Source organism: Phoca vitulina, unplaced genomic scaffold (assembly GCF_004348235.1).
Source record: "Phoca vitulina isolate PV1807 unplaced genomic scaffold, GSC_HSeal_1.0 scaffold23, whole genome shotgun sequence".
In the NCBI taxonomy this organism is placed as follows: domain Eukaryota; kingdom Metazoa; phylum Chordata; class Mammalia; order Carnivora; family Phocidae; genus Phoca; species Phoca vitulina.
Genome location: NW_022589726.1, coordinates 18,620,063 through 18,639,579, shown reverse-complemented (window position 1 = coordinate 18,639,579; position 19,517 = coordinate 18,620,063). Strand labels below are relative to the sequence as shown.

General features: G+C 49.6%; 1 protein-coding gene across 1 annotated transcript; it reads right to left on the bottom strand.

Moving 5' to 3' along the window:
- Positions 1-5,783: 5,783 nt before the first annotated feature.
- Positions 5,784-15,760, bottom strand: LOC116642286 (keratin, type II cytoskeletal 73). The gene is made up of 9 exons (XM_032420566.1): positions 15,314-15,760; positions 13,569-13,783; positions 12,679-12,739; positions 11,968-12,063; positions 11,066-11,230; positions 8,420-8,545; positions 7,832-8,052; positions 6,819-6,853; positions 5,784-6,040 (listed from the first exon to the last, which is right to left on the bottom strand). The coding sequence occupies exons 1-9, from the start codon at positions 15,758-15,760 to the stop codon at positions 5,784-5,786; spliced, it is 1,623 nt and encodes a 540-aa protein (XP_032276457.1).
- Between the last annotated feature and the right edge of the window lie 3,757 nt (positions 15,761-19,517).

The window sequence follows — 19,517 nt, the reverse complement described above, 5'->3', positions numbered from 1 at the left end:
TGAGATTTTTGTCTGTCCCACCCTGAACGCCCCATGAATCCCCTATAAAATGGCCCTGAAACCTGCATTTGCTTTGCTTACCTCCTGCATTATAATAATTTGGCTACCTTATCTCCACTTGCTGCCCTCCAATTACTGGGGTTATCAGGGCCAAGATCTGTGGTAGAGCTTCCAGTGGGTCTGGCTGGGGGTAGGGGGAGACACCCCGATGAGGTGGAGTGGTGTGGTACAAGGGAGCAGATGTCCAGGCCAGTTCTGTTTCAGAAAGACAGGAACGGGATCAAAAATATTCCAGAGAATCATCTTTAGCCTGTCGGCTGCTGCTTCCCCGGACTTCTGGATGAGGACGGCTCTGTCCTGAGTACTGGAAGGAAGTCCCAGAGGGTAGAGACTTCTGGCCTATCTGCAAGGAATTCTCAATCTGTTGAGGAAGACCAGACACAGTGACGGAGTTAAGGCCAGTGAGAGCGGGGGCGGGGGCGATGGGGGTGGGCAGGGGTTCTTTGGGCCAGAGCTAAAGGAGTTCTCCAGAAAAACATTTCTGGAATAAAAGTGAGGGAGATACTAACTGGGAAGAAGGGAAGGGGGCCTGAGGAGATGGTATAGGAAGATGGTCTTTCATGAGGTTTGAGTTTTTTTCTTTTTCTTTTTCTTTAATTGCAGAAGAGGATCATTCATCCATTCCAAGGAACCCCTGATCAGGACATTTGCTACTCTGGCATTTCTGATTCTGGATCAAAATGTGACTGAGTATTAAGAACAAGTTGAGAAGGCCCAAGGAAGACGCCTCCAATCTGAAAAATCAAGAACTAGATTCTCAAACTTCATTCCAAATAAGCTCAGGAGTATCTTTTCCGATCTAACCCAATTTCCTTTTCCAACTTAAGTTGCTTTAATTCTCCTCTTCTGTCAGAAGAGCTCCATCCCATACTGCTCTTCTGGTACGCAGGCAGCATTCTGTTTCATCACTCTTATTTCTCAGTCTGTCTGAGTCCTGGGTGTGTGTCCCATTTCCACCAACAGATTAATAGGTGCCTGGGTTAACCCTTCCCTCCCCTGCTCAGCCCCAGCCTCGGCACCAGGGACATTAAGGATGAGTGTAAAACAGACTGGTGCTTAGGACGAGGCTCATCGCTGTCCCTCAGTTATACCCTGGGGCCTGGGCTCCCCTTGGAGCCCTCCTGGGGTGGCCAGATGGCACCTGGGGGTAATTGAGTGACACAGTCTCCGCTGGAACCAATCACAGAGCATAATAACAGCCAAGGTGTTTACCCCACAGGGAACGAGGCTGTAGGGGCATTGGTGAGTGATAGAGATGGCACCAGCCACAGATGAACAGATAGAAGAGTCTGGAATGTCCTGGGTGGGAAGGAGGGTGGGCTCTCTATGCTGCTTCAGGGGAGACACTGTGGTCTATTCCCTCTGGAGAGGGGAGAGGCAATGTCAGTGAAGCTGGGTGACCAGCGGGCCCCTCAAGAAGCTCAAGGTTATGCTTCCCATTATTTCATGAGGTTGCTTCCTACGCCCCATAAATTTAGCCCGTTTTTTTTCCACAAGCACGAGAGAGAGTTTATTAACTCTGGTCATTGAGAAGAGAAAAGTGGGGAAGTATTTAAATTGAAACAGGAGAAACTTATATAGGATTGCCTTTCAAAGAGAGCCTTTGAAGTCTCCTTTTTTCTGGGAACTTCTTAAGAATTTGCCTCTGGAACCAAGCCACTTCTGCCCAGGGTCAGGGAACAGGGAGGATGACCTTTTCTTATCTTCCTGTGAGGGGTTGACTGGCTGGATGAATCAGGAATTCCTGAGCCGCCAGGCTCACCTTTCTTACAGATTATGGAGAGACCAAAGTGGCACGTCCAGGTTTCAGAGGCATCGGATGTGTGGGGATGTGGGCAGATCAAAAGGTGGCTGAGGCCTGGGAGGAGGGCTTCTCCTGGCAACTGCCTCTGACAGCAGCTTACTATGTCATCTTGGGCTCCAAGACTACCGCTGCCATTAGTTCTGGGTGAAAGCAACCCCTGAATTAGGAGACAAAGCTACAAACATCACCCTTTGAAACCAGAACTCAACAACAAAGGATGGACGGATGGCTCCTCTAAGCAAGGATTTGCGAACATGTTGTGCTGAAACTGGCTCTCATTTGCCCTGCAACACTGCTTCTTAGGAGATTAATAGGTATCGTGTAGGAAAAAAGTGTGGGGATGGATTCCCTGTTGGGTTAAAAAAAAAAAAAAAAGATGAAGCAGGCCTCGTACTGCAGGACTTTTTAAATCCATCACTTTTGGATCACTTAGGAAAGCTACACCAAAGGATGCTACAAAACTCAGTGCTTTCCAAAGACAGTGACTGGGGAGTGAGATCATTAAAAAATAGGGTTTTTTTTTTTCTACTTTTTAATATTTCTGAATTTTCTCATATGAGCATATAGTGTTTTTATAGGTAAGTTATTTTATCGCTTCTCGGCCTTTTGGCTAAGATCAAGTGTATAGGTGAGTTATTTAAAAAACAACTAGAGAAGAAAGGGGAGGTAGGCTGATTCTAGAATCAGAAATAAAGTGTTGTTCTTGTCAAAAAAAAAAAAAAAATCCAGGGTTTCCCAAACCTTTGTTTGACCATAGAGCCCTCTTTTTGGCCAAATATCTTATAGGAACCAGGGTTTCAAGGAATGTGCTTTAAGAGACACAGAACAAGTTCTTTCTATTTCACCATTAGATAGACTAACATTTCCCAAATCCAAACAGATTTACAATATCTCCTTAAAAACACGAAGGCGAACAAAATATAATTAGTATGGTGTACGGCCAGATCTGGCTTATGGCAGTGTGCCAGCATTACATTGTCAAAGCCAAAGGCAGGTTGTTGGCTCGGCCTGATGCACCTGTGCCAGCACCATCCATCCCAGCACTGCTCAGGGGGAGAGAATTCTTGGGCTGGTGACCGATGCTGGGGATCTACACTGAGGAAGGTTGTGCCAGAGACTTCCAGTGCCTATCAAGTATCCTCACTCTCCTTCTTATTTCCCAACCTCCTCTGGGGATTGGTTGGGACTTGGGGCCATGTCAGCCAGTTAAATGTGAGTGGCATTGACGTGTGTCCCTTCTGGGATGAGGCAGTTAGCAGCCCATGTGTCTCCTTCATCTCTCTTTTCCCCCGTCCCAGTAACCTTGGAGGCCATGTGTCCCGTGTGGCAGGGCTACGAGCCAGAAGCACGTAGGTCTGTGAGACACCCGCTGGGAGAGCCACGGGGGGGAGCTGCCCAGATCTGCCGTGGACTGTGAGTGAGAAGTGAACCTCTGTTGTGTTAAGTTAAGCCACTCAGACTTTAGGGTTTGTCCTTTGAGGCCGTCAGTGTTAATATTCCAGATCCAAGCACAGAAGTCAGATGGTAGAAATATCTCTTAATAGCCAATGCTTTTTCTCTTGAGTTCCTGTTCATCAAATAATCTGATGGCTATTAAACCTTCTCTATTTCACGTCTCACTTAGGCTTTTTGAAAGAATAGTCTATCCTAGTAATACTAAGAGAGTTAATAGTAACAATGATATAATAGCAACTAGCTTGAGCACATACTACGCAGCAGGTACTGAATTAAATAATTCGCATGCATTCTTTTGTTAAATTTAATTCTCATGACAACTTTATGCAGGAACTTCTATTATTAACTTTTTACAGATGAAGAATCTGAGGCTCATGGAGCAGAAGTATTTTGCTTAAGTCAAGAAGTTAGTGAGTGGCAGAGGAGGACTCCAGCCTGGGTCCATCTGACACCCAAGGTGTTGGCTTCTCCCCTGAACACTACAGCATAAAATCCCAGCTCCATAGCAGATTATTTTTTTAAATAGGCTCCACACCCAGCATGGAGCCCAACTCGGGGCTTGAACTTACGACCTTGAGATCAAGACCCTGAGATCAAGACCTGAGCTGAGATCAAGAGTCAGATGCATAACCAACTGGGCATGAACCAGGTTTGCATATCCCTGTATGCCAAACACTAACGCGTGCCAGACACATGCTAGATATTCAGTAAGTATTCAGCGACCTGACCACAATTTCTTTACTGGCCCTGAGAGTGTATTCCCTGAGACTAGTTATTCTGCCAGCCAATTCTCCTTTGGGCAATAAATAAACTGGCAAATAGTTTATGAGATGGTGTCCTTAAAGTTTGGAGCGTCTGAATTGCTTTACCAGCACTAAACACCTCTTTTAAGTGAACAGATTTAGTCAAGTTTTTGAAGCAAAGAGATTTGAGGACAAGATTCTGTTTCCACTGACATTTATTAAGTATGAACTTTGTGCCAGGAATTGTACAAGACGTGTTTGTGTCACCTCATTTTGGCCTAACAATAATCCACAGGTGATTAGTCTGCCTATTTTATAGCTAAAGAAATGAGACGTGAACGTCTTGAGAGCTTTGCTTTGCTCTTGACCCCCAGTTGGTTGCAGAGCCTGAACCTGAATTCAAAGCCATTGGCTTGAACTCTAAGACACCCTGGTTCCACAGTGACGCTGCTCAGAAGCACCTGTGAGTCCCAGCCTGAATGGGTGGTGGACTCCCCCTGGCTCTCTGCGTCCTGACAGCATCACTGCGGCCTTGGCACCTGGCAGACGTCTCTCAGCACAAGAGTGTTTTGGAGGCTGGGTGGTGTGTGTTGCAGAGACAGCCATGCTTCAACACAACTCACACTCAGAGACTTTCACTTCACCAAAGACCAAGGGGCCATGGCTCGTTACTTTAAAGAGACGCTACTTTGGCCTTTTCCCAGAGAACAGGGACTAGCTGTAACTTGAGCCCCAGGCTTTCAGAGCTTGCTCTCTGCTGCCTCTGGACCAGTTTTAAATCCTGCCACAGACAAGTGTTGCCTCCCTCTCCCTGCCCATAATCTGCACGCTGTTAAAGACCGCCCGCTCACTGGAGCGTTGGCCTGAGAAAAGCATGACTCAAAGGTGCATCTGTGGGGGATGGCAGTCAGAGATGAATCCCCAGTCTCACAAAACCCAGTAGGATCCTGCAGTCCATGTAAGGATCTCTTGCCCTCAGATTAAAAGACACTTTGGGGCTCTGTGGAACACGTCAGACCTCGATGCCCCAGGCTCCAGGACATTGACCTCCACATATGGAAGAGATGTGCCCTGAGATGAGGATCCCCTTGGGAGAGAGAAGCAGCCTGGTCCTGCATGAGTTTTATTAAGTTTATCGGTGAGACGTGGGGAGCAGGGAGGGAAGGCCTGAACAAAGACAAGAACTCACAGATTGAGGGCACAAATCCCTTCACGGGTGGGACAAATCCCCAGGGCTACTCCCAACTCTCTATACATGCAGGAGCTGCACAAGATATAAGCTATAACCTGGTGTTTCGCCTGAGCCGGGCTTGCTGTAACAGGAGACAGTCCTTGTGTGTCTGTTGGTGGACCTGTAATCTCATGAGCTCATGGAGCGTGTGGCCAAATGACCTAAGCCAGGGCATGGAGGGGGTCACCTCTGAGAGAAACCTTCCCCCGGGGGAGGAGTGCAGGCCAGGGCAAGGTCCGGGCCATCATTGTTGGCAATGCTTCAGGAAGGGGGTGCTGAGTTAGGGGGTCTCTTAGTATGGAGGCAGAAGGATGGGCTAGAATCCTGACTCTAGATTCAGAAAGACTAAGGCAGGAGGGGAAGAGAGGAAATGTCAGTGGCAAAGGAAAGCAAGAAGGAGACCAGGAGAAATGTGAGACAGGAGTTTCCTGGAGAAGGAGTCCGGAGGAAGAGCCGGGTCAGGTGGATGGCTGGGAAATGGACTTTCCCTTTATCTTGTGGTTTTCTTGGCAGGGGAGCTCAGAGCGGAGGCCTTCCCCTGGGGGTCCTTGAACTCACTTACACTCCCCAGCCTGGTTTTGGCCTCCCCGCGGGGGCTGCAGTTCCCACTGCCAGTGACACAGCCCCCCGACAGCATGCCGTAGCCCCCCGAGACAGAGCTGGGCCGGTAACCGTAGGTGCCAGCGCTGCTGAAACCAAAGCCGGCCCCGGCGCCCGTGGTCCCCGCCGTGGTGCTGCTGATGACTGCTGTGGGGGATGCAGGGAGGAGTGATAAGTGTATGTCCCCGGACAGGGGTGACCCCAAGTCCCCTCCAGTCTCCCAGCTGCAACTAGCCTAGATGTCTCCCTCTTAGGCAAACACTTCACATCAACTATGGACTCTAGTGACATATGCTCAATGCCTGAGCGGCTCAAGCTCTGGAATAAATAGCCCAGATCCCACAGGATCCCCAAATCAGCACCTTCTCATTCTTTGGACCAAGAGGAATAGCAAGAGCTTCCCCCAAAGCATCACATAAGCCAACAGGTCTTGCATTTAACTTTAGAATACATTCTTAATTTTTTTCAAAGAATTTCCTGGCTGCTTGATTTAGAGAAGGTTGGGCTGGCCTGTCTCAGAAGGAGACTGGGTGGGACGCTACAGAGCCCACATTAGCACGGGCGCTGCGCCACGGGTCTGGGCGCAGGTCTCCACTCTCAGTGCGGAGGTAGACTCAGGAAGCTCACCGCCTCCGTCATGCAGGAAAGCCGGGGTGGGGGAGGTAGAAGAGGGCGGACTGGGAATTTCATCCCAGCATAGGTGAGATTTCTGGGGAAGGGGCCCCTATGAAATATCAGAATGTGATGGGAAGCTGGCAGCAGGAACTCTACAGAGGAAAAGGTCTCAGCAAAGAAGGCGATGGTGACCATAGTGATCTACCAGGCAGAGCCCAGGCTGTTCCATGGGGGCCTGGCGGTAGGCACCCGCTTACTTCGTATCCACTGATGGACTACAAATATACCCTCAGAGGTGTGAAATACTCACAGATGCTCACGGAGTTGGTGTATTCTCCAGACATCCTGTGCGGAAAGAAAAGTGTAGGTGAATCTCCAGTGCGTGGAATCCGAGTTCCCCACACCACAGCTTGAAGTCAGCAGCCAGCCTAGCCCCGCCTCCACGAGCCCCTCCAGCCTGCCAGCCGGCCTCGGGGTACCCGCAGGCTCGGTACCACCGCCCCCCAAGGCTACTCTTTCCACTTCAGAGATGTGCCAACTTGCAAACCTGGGGCTCCCAACAACAACACCCCTCAGGGTCCCTCCTCTGGGTTTCTCTTTATCCCATTTCTTTATTCCTGCGAGGTTAATGCCAGAATAAATACACATGTGGAAATATTAGCATTGGTTGTCATTAAGGAACTGTCTGATTTTAAGACCAGTAACTTCTCCCCTGTGAGTCTCAGTGATACAGGGGTGCTCAGATAGATCAAGGTTTTTCACATACCAATGCTTCATGTACACCTGTCTGATTGTTGCTATGAACATGCACAACTCACACTGTTATATATTTAGTACTTTTCATTGGCTGTGTGTTTTATAACAAAAAATGCATTTTTCCTAAAAAGAAGTCTTATACCACCAGGGTAAATAGCCAACACTACCTGACCAAAAAAGAAAAAAAAGTAGCAATAAAAATAAATATAATGAAAATAAAGTAATTTGAAATTTTTTGGCTAGATATTATTGTCTGCCAGAGGCTCTGAACCTGGGATCTACTGTCTCTTTATTAATAGGGATATTTGCAAGGGTCCGGGTGGTGTTAAAGACACAACAGCACCACACTGAGACTTTCTCCCTGTCAGTCTGGAAAGTCACAGGAGAACTGTAAAGGATATCGCTGTCTCATTAACTGACCAGATGCTGTTTAAAGCTATGTTTGTGCGTGACCTGAAAAGTATCTCCAGGCTGTCCAGCAACCTCTCCCACACTCTGAGAAACTGAGTCAGAAGATTCCAAAAGTTCTTCCAGCTCTAACATTCTAAGACCCTTCCCACCACTCACCTGCACTCCTCGCCCTCCAGCAGCTTGCGGTAGGTGGCGATCTCCACGTCCAGGGCCAGCTTCGTGCTCATGAGCTCCTGGTACTCGCGCAGCATCCGGGCCAGCTCCTCCTTGGCCTGGTGCAGGGCTGCCTCCAGCTCGTCCAGCTTGGCCCGGGCGTCCTTCAGGGCACAGTCGCCCCGCTGCTCGGCATCGGCGATGGCCGTCTCCAGGTTGGAGCACTGAGGGTCAGAAGGTAGCATTTTCCCCTGAGCTCTAAGGCTCTCTGGACCTCCCTTCACCCCTCACCCCAATGAGCTCACTGTGGTTGGACCCTCCTCTATCTGGCCCCACTTCCTACAGCAAAGCCACATCCATGGTGAGGGAGTCCTGTCAACATGGGTCAGGGAGGCTTGTTATTCTCAGCTACTTGGCTTTCTGAAAAGACCCTTCCAATTGCTCCAGACTTCAGATGGGAGGTAAGTGTGGAGGATGAGACCAGGGGGTCCATTTGAGAAAGTGGGCCCCCTGGTCCCAGAGGAGTTATGTGTGATAAGCAGTTCACTCCTCCCTTGGGAAATGAGCCAGGACCAGCCAAAGCTCCCTTACCTGCTTTTTCACACTCTCAATCTCTGAGCGTAGCCTTTGGATAAGCCGAGTCAGTTCAGAGATCTCGTTCTTGGTGTGTTTGAGGTCATCCCCATGCCTGCCGGCCACTAGCTGGAGCTCCTGGAACTAGGGGGACAGGGAGCAAAGCAGAGACCTTGACTCAGGGCCTGGCTGAGTTCAAATTGGCAGACTGTGCCTTTGTCTTCAGAGTGTGACAGGTGGGTGGGGGTCCCCAACCTCACCAGGCCTACCAACAGCCTCCCACTCAACCATCTGCTCACTGGATTTATTTGTTTGCCTTAAGCACAGTCGTCTCACTGATGGTTAGATTTGGCCATAAGAACTGTTGAAAGCCTTCTACTCTCCTCACTGCAACTTTATAACACTCAACTCCGACTGTGATGCTCCCTTACCCATAGCCCTTCAAAGTCAAGGTCAAAATCAAACTATGAGCATGGCATCAAGGTGCTTTGAGGTTTGGCATCCACCAGTCTCTCCAGACTCCTTTTTCACTGCCCCACCTTCATCTACTTGTTTCTACACCTGTGCCAAACAGTTCCATGTTCCCTAAACATCCCTGTGCTCTCAAGTCTCTGAGTCTTTGCACCAACTGCTACCTCCCCCTGGTAAACCCTTCCCCACCCATTTCCCCTTTTTCCTTAGCTAGTTCCAACTCAACCAGAGCAGAGTCACTTCCTCCAGGAGGCCTGCCTTGATCTGCCTATTGGGTGTACTTCTATTTCCATAGCTCCTGGCACTCCAGTCCATAGATCTTACCACACTGTATTACAAGCACACCATTCTGAGTTTTCCCCATCAGACTTAGCATGACTGGATGGCAGGGACCTGTCTTCTCTGTAACTTCCTCTCCTTCGTAGCTCAGCTCGGCTCCAGGCTACTGGAAGTCTTTCCCAGCATGAGGAACATTGTGTGTGTGTGTGTGTGTGTGTGTGTGTGTGTGTGTGTGGTGTGGTGGCAGGTTCTGCTATTCCCCAACACCGTTAGCCATGAATTTGAGATCATCTGCTAGTTTCAGGATCACTCCTGCCTTTGATGCCATCCAGTGAATAGTCAAAGAGAATATTTTAGTTCTACCCCAGAATCTGGCTTAAGAGGAACTTGGAAAAGTGTGACATTCAGAACTCTGGTGGCTGTGCACTGCCTTTCTCTGTCCCTGGTGCAAGCTGTCATAGCTGACCCTAACAAGGCCCTAGGTTCAAGATTCCTCTTAAAGGTGCCAGGTCCCCTGGAAGGCAGGGGGGATTCTCACTATGCTCCTGTGTTTTATCTTTGGTGCTAATCTTGGGACGATAAACATGGGGGCGGGACAGTGATCTTCTGCTCCTCTGCAAGGCTGTGTGAGCAGGATGGCTCTCCCTACACACCGACAGAGAGGGAGGCACTAACTTCCCCAGTTCTGACACCAAGCAGTCTCCTTTTGAGGCAAACAGGCAAGCATCCTTCTCCGTTCCACTCCCAGGCCATCCCAAACCCTCACTATAAACACTTCTTACCAGAGTCATGTCCTGATCTTCTGTCTAAACACTGTGGAACTGGCAGTCAGTCATCTAGATTCAAATCCAGCTCCATCACTTACCAGCTAAGTGATCTTGGCAAGTTACTAACACTCCCTGAGCCCTGGTTTCTTCATCTTTGAAAGGGGAATGATAATAATAAGACCTCATAATTCTGTTGCTAGAACTATACTAATGAAACTCTGGTCAATAAGTGCTTACCTCCAGATGGAGAAGTGCAGGTGTGTATAACCCCAAACAGCAAATGATCCAAAAATCATGTCTGTGCAGACCTGCCTAATTCTTCTGGAAGGAACCTGGGCTTAAGCACTGGCCACTGACAATCCAGAGTGGCTGGGCCACATGGCCAACACTGACACTGGCTTGCAGCAATCACGTGTAGGGATGTGGGGACTAGAGACTTGGGTTTAAACTTTTATCAAGGAGCCCTGGCTTGTGTTGTTATCTGGGCCTTGAAAGCCTCCCTTCCTCTCACCCCTACTGGCCACATCTTTCTGTCCCTATGGTGGCAAGGAGGCAGAGGGAGGGACAAGATAAGTCCTCAAGCGTGTGAATCTCTGCTGAGAAGGAACCCGATAAACAGCATGAAACAATTAGGAAGTTGCCATCTTGATCTGAGAAACCAAATTATCTAAAGAATCGTTTCCCCACCCATGACCCATTAGAGGAGTTAAGATCTAAGGGACTCACACTCCCCCTTTATCCTTGCAGTTGGACTTGAAAGAAAGGTAGGAATTACCTGATCTCAGATCACACTCAAGAGACCCCCTAATTTATTGTAATTAATGAGGGAGTTGAGATGCTAACTACCCATGTTTCTCTCCCTCTCAGACTCAGTTCAAAACCTTCCGCCTCCAAGAAGTCAGCCCTGACCTGCCCCACCTGGTCCCCTAACCTTTGTCTCCTCAGCATCTGGGACTCTGTCTATGCCACCTTCATTTGCACTTGGCTGTAAGTGTCCTTCCATGACTGCCCCAGTCTAAGTGGATCAGTCTAAGAGCTTCATCTTCTCCTCCTTTGGGGCTTTCCCCAGCACCCGGGACAGTTCTGTGCTCCCAGAAAATGTGTGGGACATGGTGGGACATGGACTCTGGGGAGGTGTGCAGCCCACCTTGGTCTGGTACAGCGCCTCGGCCTCGGCCTTGCTCTTCAGGGCGGTATCTTCATACTGGGCACGGACCTCAGCAATGATGCTGTCCAGGTCAAGGTTCCGGTTGTTGTCCATGGATAGGATGACAGACGTGTCACTGATGTGAGACTGGATCTGAGCAATCTCCTACATGGGAAAAAAGGAAACATGAAATGCCTTTTGTGGGCAGAAGAAGATGCCAAGGTGATGGCCCTTTCCTAGCAGGAGATCCCCTAGGCCCTCCTAAATAGATGCAAGCTTCATTCCCCAAAGCCACCCATTGATGTTCCAATACCACATCTGAAAACTGTTGAATGAGTTTGAAGCAGCTCAGGAAGAAAACAGCCCAGCTGTCTGTCACCTGAGACAGGTCAGGAGTAGAGGAAGTAGTAGTGGTAGTGGGAAAACAGCCTAGCCACCACACAAGAGACACTAAGGACACAGGACACATATGCTTGGCCAACAGGCTCAGGCTTGAAGCCAGATGGTCAGAGGCAGTAGAAAGGGTGTGAAGACTCCCTACTTCTGTCCCTGGAGATTCTTGCTCAAGACCCAGGGAAACACCCAAGTGGCAGGGAGAAGACAGGCAGAAATGAGAATATCCTTGGCTGAAGACCAGTGGGAACCCCATAAGGACCCATGGCTTCCTGGAGGAAGTGAGACCGGGACATCTGGAGGCCAGGCTGGGACTGATGGCACACATCATTTGGGCACACCGGGATAGATGTCACGCTTTCCTTTGATCAACATGGCCCCCAGCATCCAAATGCTGGAGATCCCCTAGGCTCTTAAAGTTACTAAGGAATGAATAACCAACTACTCATTCACATGTCTGTCCTTCCAGAAGACAGAGCTGGGGATAGGACTGGGGGATGGAGCCTTACCCCTTCATACAGGCATTTGAGGAACTTGATTTCTCCATCCAGGGCATCCACCTTGGCCTGCAGTTCCACCTTGCTCATGTAAGCCGCATCCACATCCTAAAGGAATCCAGAGACCCCCTGACATCGCCATTCTTCAAGCTCAGACAAGGGCTCTCCCAGGAACTGGCATCCGAGCACCAACACTCACGAGCTGCCCCCAGGGAATGGAGTCAAGACCCAGAGAGCAGGAACATGACTTCCACCCAAGACTCACTGTGAGCCTTGGAACTCCTCTGCACACCATCCAAAATGGAATCTTGTTACTGCCTCTATTTCTCAAAGAGAGGGCTTAGGAGGGAGTACTATCTCCCACACAGGGGTCATTCAGCAGTCAGAGCCCAGGACAGCCACAGCGCTTTGCCAGAGACAGGCAGAGTTGGAAGGTAAACCTGCAGCCCCTCTTAAAGCATGTCCTGTTTCCCAAGCCAAAGCGGGCACAACCTGGGCTCCTGCCACTCACACCAAATATAAAAAGTGGACAAGGTGATATATTCTAGGTAAATATCAAGGTGTCCCAAGATGTCTCAAGCAGTACATCCCTCCATCTTCCTTGGGCACTTCAGCTCTGGGTCGTTCTACAAGAAGCACAGACCTCAGTCTCCTCTCTGTTCCCTCCCCTGCCCTCCACACTCCAGCATCTGGGTGACTGAGGGATATTCACCCCCTCCTCACCTTCTTGAGCACCACAAATTCATTCTCGGCAGTTGTGCGCTTATTAATTTCCTCCTCATACCTGCAGGGAAAGCATTGCAGTGAGCAAGGGGTGTGTGTGTGTGTGTGTGTGTGTGCATGCTCATCATGAAAGCAGAAAAAGAGGTGCCCACACTATGTCCCATATAGCAGGTATTATTCTATATCTTTGCGGATCTGTCCAACTCACTAGGACTACTTAGCCAGTGCTATAGACAGGGTTTGCAAGCAATTCCCTCCCAGGCCAGGGGACCAGATGATTTGGAGTCTGGATTTCCCCTGATACCTGGAGAGTAAGTAGGTTCTTCCTCCTCCCATTAAGTATGCAAATCACAGGAACATGCTGCTTCCCCTTTTAGCCCTGATCCTTGTGTCACTCCAGCTGCCTGACACCCCTGTTAATAACTTCACCCCATCTCGAAGTATGAGTCTTAAGGAAGCCAGAACTATCCCCTGGGACAGGAAGAGGGGGCATGGCCCAAATGTCCACGACCTGAGGGACTTGAGAGAAACTCCAACTCCCTGCCCTGCTGGGTTGAGGCAGGGGGACGGTGGTTCCTTGGAACTTGGGGACCCACTGAGCAAGCTTAGGAGCTGGGAGGCTCTCTCCAGTGGGGAGCAGGAGGGAGCACGCCAAGGAGGTGGCCACTTGCCAGGACAGCCCTCTCACTGCCTGAGAGGCTGACTCTCCACTGTCCGGACTGCCTGGCCATCCAGAGAGGGCCCTCATCTTGCCCGGCTAGGGGAACTCGGGATGGGCCACTCTTATCCGAGCTCAGTGCCCCTGAGGCCAGAGGCAAGTGTCCCAGGGCCTGCTGGGAAAGCCCAGCTCTGGCAGGCCAGTCACCCTGTAGGTGTGGGGTCCCGCTCACCTCCTCTTGTAGTCCTCCACCACATCCCGCATGCTCCTCAGCTCCGAGTCCAGCCGCACCCTGTCCCCGGACAGCGTCTCCAGCTGCTTCCGCAGGTTGCTGATGTGGCCCTCGAGGATGGGCTCCAGGTTGTTCTTGCAGTTGTTCAGGTCCAGCTGCTGCAGCAGCTCCCACTTGGTCTCCAGCACCTGGTTCTGCTGCTCTAGGAAACGCACCTGGGACCCAAATCAATAGAGAGGCTGTGTGGTTTCCTTTCCTGGACAGTGGCAGTGTGCTCCTATGCTACATTAGCTTAAAGGGTAAGCCTCAGCCCTTAGGAAATATCCCTCACAGCCCTGCCCCACCCAGGGCCCTTTGTCTGACTGAGGTTCTCTTTCTGGAGGCAGCCCCTAAGATCGGGCAGGACCTCATCATCTTCATTTCCCACTAGCCAGGCCCGTCTCCTCTGTACCTGTCTAAATCTGCCTGAACCAGTATCCACCAGCAGCCCAGACCACCTCTTTAAGGCAAGTCCTTAGACACGTAAGCTGGCCTGTCCTGGCCTTCACACTCTTGGGCGCCCCTGCTTAGGGCCTGGTGGCCTGGCCTGTGCTCTGCCTCCTCTCTGTCTCCTCCATCATGTCAGCTCTCAGCCCAGCCAGAGGCAAGCACTCAGCTGACTGGGGGTCTTGGGCCTTCCTCTGTTGCTTTCATGTCCAACTCTCTGATCTCAGAGCATTTCTCCAGGGGAAGAACCAGCAGTCTCAAGTTGCAGCCTGCAAATACCATACCATTCCCTTGCTCAAAGTGCTCTGGTGTTTCCCCATCACCAGCAGGATTGAATCCAAATGCCTCCTGTGCTCTTCGCAATGTGCCCACCCCTTCCTTCCCCTCCTCTACCACTCACCTGATTCTCTCGCAAAGCCAAGTTCTCCCCATTCTCTGGACAAGTCTACCATGCTACATGGGATGACTCCCTCTCCCTAGGCTTCCTTTCCCCACCTCCATCCAGTGAACTCCTATTCATGTGCTGCCACCCTACTCACTGTCACCCCGGTGAGCTTCCCCTACTCCCCTGAGTTCAGGAAGTCTCTATTTCCCAAGGCCCTGCTACCCTTTTTTCCCTCCGGGTTCTCAAACTCAAGTGGGCATCAGCATCACCTGGGGGCTCCTGGGTCTCACTGTCAGAGCTTACAATTCAGTATGAGGCAGGGCCTGAGAATGTGCATTTCTACAAGTGCCCAGGTGATCCTAATGCTGCTGGTTCAGGGAGCTCTTTTGAGGACCACAGCTCTAGTGCATCGCTGATCCCCATCTGCCTCACCTTATACACTGGGTGTATTATAGGCTATGAATTTGTCTCTCAACCAGAATCTGAGCTGGTCTGGGTCCTATGAGAGGAGAAACTGGGTCTCAATGGCTTTATAGATATCCCAGGCTGCCATGGAGCTCTCCTTTGTCTGGCTTCCTACTTTCATAAACTGTTACTCTCCTACTTCTCAACTTTGAGGCCACTTCCCCGACCTCCTGGAAACCTTCCCAAACCAAACTCCCTGGCTCCTCCTGCCCCTCTGACCCCCCATACCCCCAACCCCTCAGCACTGATTTCAGGTTTGTCTAGTTCTTCCCTGCTCTGTCCTCACTGTGTCTGCATCCTGGGGAGTGAGTGTCCTGCCTTCCTCTGGTTCAGACAGGGAGCCCCCCGAGGGCAGTGAAGGTAGAGGAAGGAAGGGGCTCTATGCTTGGCTTGCTCCAAAAAGTCCCACCTTGTCAATGAAGGAGGCGAATTTGTTGTTCAGCGCCTTGATTTGCTCCCGCTCCTGGGTGCGCACTTTCTGGATCTCCGGGTCCAGCTCCACGTTGAGGGGGGCCAGGAGGTTCTTGTTGATGGTAACCTGGTGGATGCCCCCTGGAGGGCACACAGATGGACACACGGGCCCCAGGGCCACACTGCCAAACATGCTGCCAGCAAAGCCACTGGCCCGGCCTCGACCAAACCCATAGCCCCCTGCCCGCCCGCTGCCACTGGCCATGTTGAGGGAGATGCTCCGGGTGCCCCCCAGGCTGTAGAGGCTCCGGCTTCCAAAGCCCCCGCTGAATCCTTTGCCCCCTGCCCGGTAGGAGGACGAGCTGCCCCCTGAGAACACTGCTGAGCAGCCGCTGAAGCCCCCCTTGGTGGCAGCTCCTGACTTGTAGGTGAATTGGCGACTCATGCTGGAAAGGCCAGAGAGATGGAATAAGATGCTAACCCTTGGCTGAGATGTAATTCACCAGCCTACAATCTCAGGCTCCCCCTTTATAGGGCTCAGGAGGGAGCCACTGCCCTAATTTGTGGGTTTAGTTTGCCTAGGAGCAAGAAATCATTTTCTCCCAGCAAAATCAGAGACACCAGGTAAATAACTTGAAAACTCCCAAAGTGCTGGGCTTGCAAGGCTGGCTCATGTAATTTGAGTCTTATCTAATTAACATGGGATAGTTAGCCTGACCAAATTATCCCTAGAAAGATCTTGGCGGAGAGGTTTGTCACAGCCTCAATTGCCCTTCCTCAGGGAGGGGGGAGACTGGATTGCAGGGGTGCAGAGGAAGACCTTTAATTGACAGCTTCATCTGTGAGAGATCTCAGGACTCTACCAGCATCAGATCAGGGACCCTGGCTGAACCGCTTTTATGTGGTTAGGAAAAGACTCTGTGGCCTGGCTTCCCAGGGCTGCTAGAGACAGGAATCCAGGGCCTCTGTTGTGCCCTTCCAGGCAGGTCTTCTGCTCCCCTGTGCAGCCAGGCTGCCCTGCACACACCAACTTCTTTGTTCCTGTACTCTCACGCCACCTCACCCTTGACCTTGAAATAATGGCATTGCCACCATTCATGGTAGCTGACTCTAGTACAGCACTTTACAGCATTAAAAGATCTCCTTGCACACTGAAGCTTGCTTCATCCACTCAGTCAGCCTGGGGAGGAGTATGCTAATCCACATTTCACAAATGAGAAAGCAGAGGCTCAGATAGCTGAGGATAGCAAACATTTCATGAGCCCTTTTTTGTATGAATCCCAGAGGATGCAAACACCTAACAAAATGAAGGCCCCAGCTTTGAAGTTCTCTGGGCTCGTCTTCTGACCCCACATACATAGCTATGAAGGTCGTATTTGTCCATCTGTCAGCCCATCTGTCCACTGACCTACCCATTCATTCATCCATCCTTCACTTAATAGTCTTCTGCTAAAGGCTGACTCTGTCCCAGGTACTGTGCTAGGCTCTGGGGTCATAAATTAATAAGATAGAAGCCTAGCTCACAATTCTAGGAGGGAGGACAGACACTTGAATTTCATTAGAGCCTTGGCAACACCAAAGTATGTGACCCAAGCACTTCACAGTTCCCAAACCCCAAATATATACACAGTATATAATATCCTTCACAAAAATGCAATTTTTTCACCAGAGTGCTTGAATGAAGTTTGCCAATCCCACTTTTCTATTTATGTCCAGAGATTATAGCCCTGTTCTGTATTGGGTATTATAATACACCAGTATTATGCCTCTACTCTAAAACCAAGCAATTGCCAAATTCAACCTCCCCTGCTCTTTTTATACAAACAGCTATTTTCTAGTTAAGAATAATCATTTTCTTAGATGGTCTCAATTTCACTACCAGCAATAGCATTTGGCAATCTTTTCATTTTTTTTTTTTCACTAGGCACAAAGGTTTTAGCCCTTTGCAATTCCTTCATAAGGCATGATGAGTGAAGATCCACAACGCTGTGTTGTGATGAGGATGCAGAGTATTCCAGCCAGAATCACTCCCTAATTGACTCCTTCCAGCACGCCAGCGTCAGGGTAAACATGATTCAGACCCATGTCTCAGCAAAACTACAGACTGCTGTCACAGGCCTTGAGATCACTCCCTAGGGGCTGAAAGCCAGTGGTCACACTGTGAATGCCGACTCTGCAGTGCGGTTGTATGAGTGCTAATGCACAGCCGTCCCTCATTCTGCATGGCCTTCACTACCCTTCTCCCACCCTGGCCCTTCTTCCTTGTGAACTTGCCATACGGGCACCCCAGGGAAACGTCTCTGGGCACATCTCAATCCAACTCTCCTCTCTGGCCAGCCTCCTCCAAGTGTACCTATTTTTTGCTCTAACTCAATGTTTCCACGTGCGTTCCAGGTGTGTGCCAATCTTTCCCAAAAGCCAGAAAGGCTCCTAAGGACAAGACCCACACCCCATCCTCCCTCTTCACTGCCCAGACCCACAGGAGGGAGGGACTCTTGGGAAATCATGGAGGGACAAAAAGATTCTTCGATGTCCCTTGAAATCATTCCCCCTAAGGACAAGATCCTTAGTATCTGTCTTTAAAAACCCCCCTAAGTGGGCCACTTATATTTCACATCCTGCCACTGCTATTGCCAGGGGAAACTCAATACCAGCTGAAACCTTATCTGATGTTCACGCAGTTGCTAAGTCAGCCCCATTTCCCACAGAGGGCCAGTGCTGCCATTAGCCTTTGCTCAGGCCTCTAGGCAAGCATCTCCGATGGGTTCAGCCACAGGAGGCAGGAAACCAACCTCCCATCACCCCCAAAGGCAATAAAATCATGTTGTAAAAGCATATTTAGTATTTGTCATCCAGGAAGATGGAGTAGACATACTTTCCCCTTCTTCTGACATTGCTTTAGCAGAAGAAATAGCATGAACACTATTCTTCTACTTACTGCAACTAAGAACCCACATATTATATATAAAACAAACATAAGAAGACTCTGAAAGGTGGAGAGAAAAAGTCACATTGCCTAGGGATCTTCGAAGACAAGGAACAACATGGTGGTGAGTTCCTTGGGTTTCCTATTTGTTTCATATATCCCAGACTTGGAACAGAAGAAAGCAATAGCCTGGAAGGGTACAGATTTTTCAGAAGCCCTACAGAAGTCTAAACTTTCTAGCCAAGACAGAAAACGTATAGACAGTAACCACTCTACTCTAGCCAAACATTACAAAAAACACTGAGGTCCCATCTTCACCTACTCCAGCAAAAGATGAGCAGGAGGCCTAGACTCACCAGACTATAATGAGGCACCCTGGATGATGCCAGGGAAGGCCAAGGCAGAAGCTGGGACTTTCATCCCCACCAGGCAATTGTCAGATCCATCAAACACCAGTGGACCACAGGGGGAGCTCTGACTTCCACCCCCACCTGGCAGTAAAAGGGTGTCACCCAATCCTTTGCCCTGTTGGGGCAATGTCAGAAGAAGACAGCTAAAACAGAAGACTTAATATGACCCAGGTCTTATAACATAATACCAAAAATGTCCAGATTTTGATCAAAAATCACTTATCATACCAAGAATAAGGAATATCTCAAACTGAATAAAAAAAGACAATCAATAGACACCAACACCAAGGTGACAAAGATGTTAGAATTATCTGATGAATATTTTTTAAAGATTTTACGTATTTATTTGAGAGAGAGAGTGAGTGAGAGCAAGAAAGAGAGAGAGAGCACAAGCAGGGGAAGGGGGGGAGGTAAGAGAGAGAGGAAGAAGAAGGGAGAATCTCCCAACTGAGCAGGGAGTCCAATGCAGGGCTCAATCCCAGGACTCTGGGATCATGACCTGAGACAAAGGCAGATGCTTAACTGACTGAGGCACCCAGGAACCCCGTTATGAATATTTTGAAGCAGCCATGATAAAAATGCTTCAGTAGCAATTAAGAATATGCAAAGCAGATGGAAAAATAGAAATCTCAACAAAGAAATAAAATATCAAGAATCAAGTGCAAGTTTTAGAGTTGATAAATACAATAACCAAAGTAAAAAAACTCGAAGGATGAGGTTAACAGCAGAATACAGGGTCCAGAGAAAAGACTCTGAACTATAAGATAGAACAACAGAAATTACCCAGCCTGAACAACAGAGAGAAAAACGAAAGAAAGAAAAGAAAGAAAGAAAGAAAGAAAGAAAGAAAGAAAGAAAGAAAGAAA